Source organism: Arachis ipaensis, chromosome B9, assembly GCF_059453495.1.
Source record: "Arachis ipaensis isolate K30076 ecotype BB chromosome B9, ASM5945349v1, whole genome shotgun sequence".
NCBI lineage: Eukaryota > Viridiplantae > Streptophyta > Magnoliopsida > Fabales > Fabaceae > Arachis > Arachis ipaensis.
Window position 1 is genome coordinate 12,673,170 of NC_142444.1, and position 9,093 is coordinate 12,682,262.

Here is a 9,093-nt window from a genome sequence, read left to right on the forward strand (position 1 = left end):
TCATAAAAGTTGAAGGGCACGAGTGTCAATTTAATTCCAATGATCCTTCCTTGTATTGCTCGAGTCCGAGAGAAGAAGTGAGAAGGAAAGAAAATTGATCCCAATAAAAATGGCGGGGGTTAGGCAGAGAGCAGTGACGACTCTCCCGAACATCATTCGAAGTCTCCGAAAGGAGCCATTGAAGCCTCAAAACCATTCTCTGCCTTCTCTTCGACGCGCTTTTTCTCTCTACGATCAAATCAACCTCATTGACCAAGTTCCCGATGACACCCTCCGATTCCAAGGGTAGGGTTTCAGTTACAGTTACAGTTATACTCATCATTCCAATTAAATTGGATTTATACAATTGCAAATTTGAATAATTATTCCTTTTTTGGGCTCGATTTTGTAGGTATACTGATACAGGGTTTACTGTGAATGGTGTTGAATATGAAGGGAGCTTGCTTTGTGTTGGAAATTTGCTCTTATCTTGGAAAGCAAACAAGTTCTCAGATATCAATGCTAATAGGTTTTGTTTCTATTCTATATGTTAATGTTCCCTTTGCTTCTGCTTTGGTTTTTTTTTTTTTCATAACCATTCTCTTGCATTGCCCTCCTTTTAGGCTATGTAATTCTCAAAGGTTTATGATAGAATGAACTGGTAACTTGTGTAATGAGGTTATTGAGGTAGTGTCTATTTTGGTTTTTGAGATTGAATGGATGAGTCTATGGTCGTTAACTTTTCAAAATGACTAAGTAAGTTCCACAGTTTAGAAATGTGACTCCTGCTAGTACCTGGAAATACTTCTGTCTCGCAATTGTTAGTGTAGTGCTTATGTGAACTGTGACGGCCAGATAACGTAGACAGTTAGGTCAATGTGATGACCGAGATTGGTTCATGTAACTTAAATTGGTGTCCACTTCAGTATTACACTAACAGATATGAGACAAAAGTTTGGCTAGGACTAATAAGAGTCATGGAAGACTTAGTTGATCATTTTAAAAAGTCAGGATCAAATTGACTTATCCAACCTAATGAGGATTACCTCATTGTGTAACAGTTTGTCTCTATGAAAACTTACTCTTGAGTCTTCAAGACACCATTTCAGTTTATATTTTATTAAATAAATAAATATTTTAAAATTAAAAAACCCTCTTACTATGCACACTCAGAAGAAGATAAAGAAAAGTTAAGTAATTTAAGCCCATAATCAATGTATCTGAGAACTGAGCCAACTTGCACTTTCTTACTTAGGGAAAACAATGCTTGTGTACTAGAAACTTAGCTACTAAAGGCCTTTGAACTCGCCAGCTGTGATACCCCCTCTTAGGAAAATAATGCAAGCTTCACAAAAGAACAACATTCCAAATTGAGTGAAAATTTGTACAATAGTTCTGTAGAGAAAGAAACCAGCAACATCAGCAATCAGCTTAAGAATAACCAATATGGTGACATAGATTAATGAATAAGCAGCTTTCAGATTCGTAAATAACCATGCCAATACCAAGTGAAAAATTAGTAGGCGTGTAGAACTTGTGGAATTGTTGTGTTTTCTGATAACATTGCAGTAAAATGATGGTAGCATGATGCATGGATTGCTTGCATTATGTCTGCATCGCATATCTGTGTTTTCTCCTATTGGATCTTTTCTGGAGGATATAACTGCGCTGATGTCTTGCTTTTCAGTCTAATAAAATTTCTTTCTTTTCCACATATGGCATGGTACCAATGCTAAGTACAAATATGGGTAGGGAGTGCAAAATTTTGCATTGGGTATAGATACATAAAGATACTTTACATAAAAATGTACATTCATAAAGAATAAAGTAATTAAATCATAAAATAAATGTAACTTTTGCAATGTTCATGCAATGCAATTTGAAAGGATAAAGTAATAGTTTGATTCTTTTAAAAGCAATTCAAATAATTTATTTGTAAATTTTTTGTTTATAAAGACTAATTTTACTTTGGTAGCATATTCTAGTTGAATTATTTAACCAAGAAGTACCCATGAGTATCAAACTAGTGAAACTGATGATGTCCTCTGATAAATGGCAGCAAAATAAAAAAGAAGCTATGAATTACAATGTTATAGTTCCATATCAGCTTGTATTAATGAAATATACTCGATGTCTTATTTGTTATTTTCTTTTTTGTTGCAGCTTATCGCTCTTCCAAATTATTCGGCCTATTCCAGGTTAGATATTTTCGTTTTGTTATCCATTTTGTTGCTTGTCACCCTGCTTTTCCATTTCCTTACCATATCACCTTTAAGTTCACAATGCCAATTGGAAAGTGCGAGTGCATCTATAGGGACCACCCGTTTTCAAATGTCATCCAATTTCCAAGTGAATTAAAGTAAACCATGGATTCAGTACATTATCATTATCATAACTGTATAAAGTAAAGAGGTTCCCAAGAAGGTATAGGGAGAAATGCATACTAATCAAATTATTTGTCACTCCATTTTAGCATAAATTTATGATTTAACTACCTCTGTCCTACTCTTCTATTTATTATTTGTATTTTTTTTCACTTTTATTGTGCCATTTAGCTAACCACTTTGACTTAATTACAACATACTGCCTTTTTTTCGATCCCATACATGAGCTGTGGTCACCTATCAAATTGCTTTAGATTTACATAAACTGATGCTTAGACGCAATATATGCAGAGATTTTGATTATTGGCTGTGGAAGATACATTCAACCAGTGCATCCTGAACTTCGTCAGTTTGTTCGCTCTACTGGCATGAAGTTGGAAGCTGTTGACTCGGTATGTATGAGTAAATTTGAATGTTTACTTCGATACATAGGTTGTAAACTTGATTGTATACCTCATTTATTTGTCATCTGCTAGAGGAATGCTGCTTCAACCTACAATATACTGAATGAGGAAGGTCGTATTGTGGCTGCAGCGCTTCTTCCATATGGAGTTTCTTCATGAACTTTCGACTTGTTGCTTGAATTTTCCACATTATCACCATTTAAAGATCGTAGCCTAGGTGGTTCTTCAGAAATGCTTCAATTTTTAATAATTTCCCATGTAGAAAGTTTTGACATAGCACTTGTGAATTAAGAGCGAGTCCTTTGTAATAATAATTAAAATGTATAGGCTTTTGCACTTATAAACAAACAACTTTGATCTACAGGTAGTTGCTGTTTGATCTTGAATGTCATATCAGTTTGTCTGGGTTGAAAGGGAAACTACGGGAACGGATTCGATACGCCGGCCTCTTTTGGGCACCGAAACGCCAAAAACTTGTTTGGCTTATTGGTGCGCCTAGACATCTATAAATGAAAATTTTATTTTTTATTGGGGTTTATTTGGTAATCATATTAAAAAAGAAGGGTCATATTATAATTATAAATTTACACCTTTAGTTTTAGTTTTACAATTTACTCATTAGATGATAGAGTCCTGATAGCTGAACGTTATGCTTCTCATCTCCATTTTTGCTTCTTCCAATCTGAAAATAAGATTTAGGATGCTAAATGAAAAGAAACTGAGGTCTTTAACCTTTGAGGCTCTCTTGAATCATGCCCCGGCACTCTTCCACGGTTGTGCCGCTATTGTTGGATGAGTTAGTGCCAGGAAATAGTCTGTCATTCGAAGTGGTTGTGTTACTTTCACATGGAGGTATTTAATGAATGCTTTATATATAGTTACATGAGAGCAAGGCAGGGAAGGCGCCGCACGGGTTTAGACGGTGCAGATCTGGACAAATGAAAAGGTCGCCTAGTAGTTGACGATGGGACCACTACGATGGTGGCCGCAGCGCAGATCTGGATTGTTTTTCTTTTCTGTTTGGTTGTTTTAATTTTGTTACCAAAAAAATTTAATAAAAATTTTAATTCAGATTATATTACTATAATTAATAAAAATTACTAAACCTTGTTCCTCGTGAGCTTGGCAACACCGAAATATCCAGCTCCTAAATCCTTTACAGCCTCGTATTTGTCCATAGTGATCACAGTTAACTGTCGAAACCCTCAATTGGATCCTCAACAGAGACAAAAACGGAATCGAAATAAAATCAGAAGGTCATTCTGGTCGCTTTTCACTGAATAGAAAAATGATGGAGAAGACGGAGGAATGGAATTGGAATCCATAGCTGCCGGCACCCTCAATCTATCTCTCCCTCTCTCTCAACCGTTCGATAGATTCGATCTTTGATGGCGATCAACGACCCGAGGTCTATCTCCTCTCGACGCATAACCTCTCCGATCCAACAAGCTCTCCACATTGAATCTCCGCCTCCTCATCCAGCGACTAGAATCGCATTCCCTTTAGATCCGATCCAAGGTCCAATCCTACATCCTCTCCCACTGCGATAACTTCGGGTCACTCTTTTCTCCGATGACCTCGCTGGAGTCCTCAAGCTCATTTCCGACCATATGGTTGATGCTGAAGGTGGCATTTAACATAACAGGAGATACTTAACTCTAATTAATTTAAATTTACATATTTCTAATCTTTTGATATAAACCCACATATATTTCTGATATAACAACAATAACTATGAAGAAAATAATATTTTTAAGTCACTCTACTGACACAAAAACTGCAAAAAATACTAGCTAACCAATCACATTAAATTACATTTAGAATGATCTTGACCGTTGGACTAAAAAAGCATAAAAGATCTAATGACTCCTCAATAAAAACGCACACCAATAATAACAAATTTTTAGCGTTTTAGTGCGCAACCGTCTTCGGCGTACTAAATCCGTGCCCGGGAAACTACATTGTTCAAAGGGTTTTTGCACTTGAAAGCTAAGGATTCAAAACTAAACAGTTGTTTTTATGGAAATAAATTCTTGAGTTTCATGAATTTCATAAAAACCTATACTTTGAATATTTACGAAGTGCCCTAAGGTCTGTCATTAGCTTAATCATTATTCAAGTTATTATTATTATTATTATTATTATTATTATTATTATTATTATTATTTATCTCGTGAGTGGTAACGAAATAATAATACACATTTGTCATCATAAACCAATGACATAAGATAAAGTTGATAAAAAAAGAGTACACAAAAAATTATTTATTAAATCAATCATGTAATTGTATGGGTTTTTAGTCAAATTCGTTTTTGAAAGATTGTTCATTTTTTAAATTGGTTTTTAAATTTTTTTAATCAAATTTATATTTTAAAGATTTTAAGTTAATCATGTTGGTTGATTTTTTTGTCATTTTTTTTATTGACGGTGTAAAAATTTGTTAATGTGGCATATTAAGGCTTAGTTTAGTAAAGTTTTTACATTTTAAAAGTAGCTTATAAAAGTTAACTTTTAAAAGATGACTTTTTAAAAGTTGTAACATTTATGTTTGCTAAATCAAATAAAAAATAGCTTTTAATAAATACAAGCAATATTAATTGCATTTGGTAAAATAGCTTTTAAAATTTAAAAATACTATAATAGACATAAATGTAATCATTAAATTTGAAAATTAGTTAACATATGAGGTTATATTAGACTTTTAAATTTTAAAAAGTACAAGCCAACTTTAAAAAGCTCTATTTTAGGTGCTTTCAAAAGTATCCCGATCTTTTAAAAGCTACAAGCACAAGCACATGGTCTTTTTGATTTACCAACCACAAAACGAGGAGCTTGAGCTTTTAAAAAGTACAAGCACCTATTCAAAAAGCTTTACCAAACCAAACCTAAATTATATCACAGCACACACTTAAGAGTTTTAATTGACTGTTAACATGATAAATTTATGAAATTAGATCAAATCAAAATTTAATTGAAGAGCTGTTAACATGATAAATTTATGAAATTAGATTAAATCAAAACCTAATTGAGGGGGATCTTGAGGCATTAGAATCCTCAATTTTAGAATTGATTTAATCTAATTTTATAAATTTATCATATTAGCCACCAATTAGAATTGCCAAGTGTATGTTGTGGTATCACTTAACATGCCACATTAGCAAACTTTAATAGCACTAATAATAAAAGTGATGAAATAACTAACATGAGTAACTTAAAATCTTTGAAAGATAAATTTAACTAAAAATCCTTTTTGGAGATTAATTTAAAAAACAGTTGTGCTACATGCACATTACTTTTAGCCATTATTTTCAATCACCGTATACAAATATGTATACGAATACAAAATTCAAAAAATAAAAATCAAAGCCCACTCTCACTTAAGTCAACACGCGCTGCACGAAAAACTCCTCCTCCTTCTCCTTCTCTCGCACGAAAAATCCATCCTCCTTCTTCCTCTTGCGCACGAATCTCCTCTTCCTCTTCTTTATTGAGTTACCAATTTTTGATTCGTTGAATGTTCAACCACAAGACTTGTTCAACCTCGGTGAATCCTTCTTCGATAATGTTACGGAGCGCTTTTTCACTTGTTTTCGGACTTCGATCGTAGCTTATTATTACTCTTCTTTGAGGTAAGTGGATCTACTTTAGAAAATTAAACCTCAAAATAATTCGGTAATTATGTGCTTTTGATTCTTCGTTTTGAGCTTCTTCAGCTTGATTACACGATAATGAGCAGGAATGAATGATTAATGTTTGTAGCGTTATCTTAATTTTTTCGGTTTTTGAATTCTACTCAACACATTCAACTTAGCTGATAGCTCTGTGTGTTCTAGTTCTCTAAATTTTTAAAGCATGTGGAGTTTACTTTCTGTATTATCTTGATTTGTTTTCGGTTTTTGAATTCTACTCGAGAAATTTCAACTTAGCTGATAGTTTTGTGTGTTCTAGTTCTCTAAAATTTTCAATGCAAGTGGAGTTTACTTTCTCAGAGACGGATGTTGAAGTAGAACTAAAGATCAATTTCTGAGAATGTTGCAGCATTCTCATTTTTTCTTTTTAATTTTCATAAGAGGGAAAAAATGAGTTGGAGTCTGTTTGTGATATGAGTTAGAGTCTCATTTTTTTAATTTTATTTTTAATTGATTATAACTGAATTTTTATGATATGAGTTAGAGTCTGTTTGATTATTATATTGAATGAGTTTGATTATGCTCAGTATTTAAAACATGATATTACAGCATGTTTGATTATAGCAAAGTTGATGTTACCTTTTGCATGTTTGATTATAACTGAATTTTTGTGATATGATTTGGAGTCTGTTTGATTATGTTCGGGTTTTAAACATGATATTACAGCATGTTTGACTATAGCATACTTGATATTTGATAATTGCATGAGTTTTAACTTTTTTACTGAATTTTGGTTATTTAATTTGCTAGTTTTGAAAAGCGAAAGAAAATTACACCAAAATGAGTACAAAGAGAACCAAAAAATAGAGACACTAAAGAAGAGAAAGAAAAATTGTGTACAAATTAAAAACACATCAAAGGGGATGGAGTGGAAAAAAGTATTTTGTATTTTGTTGTGTTATTTATTTGGCATCTATATTTTGATTATCTTGTTTACTATGTTGTCAAAATTTATTTTCATCAATGTAGTGTTATGTTGACATGAGATGCACGTCAAACTTGTTGGCCACACTTTCTTCAGACTACTTGTATGATATGCAACGCAAGGAGGTCTAAGCAATGGGGTTTGGACCCCTCTTAGGTTTTTCTATGGAGAATTTAAACTATGATTTGATTTTGATCCTTGCACACGCCTATAATCCTTCGAAGTTTCATCTTCTCACCCCAATATATTTGCCCATTTGTAATTGATGTCGACAATCCAAAGAAGTACAACTGGATTAGGTATATTGTTGATGACCTTATTAATGGCGTTTTCGACTTCAAACAAGGAGTAGTCTCGAGTTTGAATGGTTGTGTATATGTGCTTTAGGTATGTTTGATTTCAGCTAATAATATATACTTGTGTTTGATTATTACTATGCGTATGTTTGATTATAATCTAACTGTGATTCATTGGATTTAGATTTTATACTTCGATAAACAAAAATATGGACTATTTGATTTTGAGAGAGAACCTCAACCACCTTGGTTTTCTTATTAGACAAAAGACAAAATTTCTGAGTAATTAGTAAGAGAAAGAAAAAGTTATCAGTACTTACATTGTCCACTCTCTAAAATTTTATTTTCTATCTATAATGAATGAAATTCACTAATTATGTGTTATAGGGGCTGGTTAAGTTAAGGAAGGAGCAATTTGTGCTTAAACAGAGAAAAAGACTGTGGAAGAGACTGCTAAAGTAGAAAAATAGAAAAATGGGAAGAAGAAAGTGGTAGATAGTCCTAACAAGTAATAAGGACAAAAAAGACCCGAGACAAGAAGATTTTACAAAATCAACGAGAGAAAAGAAGCAAGAAGCAAACACAAGTTCCAATAAAAAGTAACTTAGTTTGATAATAATACATGCTTTATTTATTGACATCCTTTGTATTTAAAGTAGCAAATAATAACAATTTATTTTGTGCGTGAGTGTGATAATTCCTTGGTTGCTGAATATATTTATATTTTGATTACATTCTTTGATTTTGGTGGCTGAATATGTTTCTAGTTTGATTACATTCTTTGATGAACCTGCTTGTTAAAAGATCCAAACTATAATTAAAATTTTTAATTATATTATTCTCTTCTATTTTTTACATTATAGATACCAATCTTATACATAATTCAGCCTCTGAATTTGATAAGCCACTGCTTATCATTTTCATAGTTCTGCAGGTATTTTCTTAGTTGTTTTGAATTCCTGTTTTCAGATTCTTTCTTTTAGTTTTATTCTGATTTTGGTTCTGCATGAATTCTTCTGTGGGATTTTGATATAATTGATGTTCATCTTATATGGGTCAGTGTTTAAGTTTATGATAAAGATCCAACGTTATGTTATCTATTGTTGTTTATTTTTTAATGGTATATTTTCTATTTAGTTTTAGATGTAGAATATTCAAAAAAAAAATTTAACTAGATATACAAAAGAATGAAAACTAAATTAAATTATTTACTTAAACTCATGATTTTGGTTGCTGAATATGTTTCTAGTTTGATTACAACCTCGATTTTTCTTGCATTATCCACAGCCGGAATGTTAAAACTTAAAAGGAAAAAGACTGCTCACCAAGGCGAAATGTTGAAACTAAAAAGAAAACACGCTTACCATCAGTGCTTAACTTCGACTTTGGAGTTGAATTTTCAATAAACTCAACACC

The 9,093-nt window shown here is 32.4% G+C and overlaps 1 protein-coding gene across 1 annotated transcript; it reads left to right on the forward strand.

Moving 5' to 3' along the window:
• The first annotated feature begins 43 nt into the window (after positions 1-43).
• Positions 44-3,206, forward strand: LOC107619348 (uncharacterized). The gene is made up of 5 exons (XM_016321606.3): positions 44-285; positions 392-508; positions 2,143-2,177; positions 2,655-2,755; positions 2,840-3,206. The coding sequence occupies exons 1-5, from the start codon at positions 110-112 to the stop codon at positions 2,924-2,926; spliced, it is 516 nt and encodes a 171-aa protein (XP_016177092.1). The 5' UTR covers positions 44-109; the 3' UTR covers positions 2,927-3,206.
• Positions 3,207-9,093: the final 5,887 nt, after the last annotated feature.

What these genes read in the sequence shown, in the direction of transcription:
- LOC107619348 (XM_016321606.3), top strand. Translation starts at nt 110, where the DNA reads ATGGCGGGGGTTAGGCAGAGAGCAGTGACGACTCTCCCGAACATCATT. An exon ending in AATTATTCGGCCTATTCCAG is followed by an intron (nt 2,178 to 2,654) that starts GTTAGATATTTT and finishes CAATATATGCAG; the next exon opens with AGATTTTGATTATTGGCTGT. An exon ending in AGTTGGAAGCTGTTGACTCG is followed by an intron (nt 2,756 to 2,839) that starts GTATGTATGAGT and finishes GTCATCTGCTAG; the next exon opens with AGGAATGCTGCTTCAACCTA.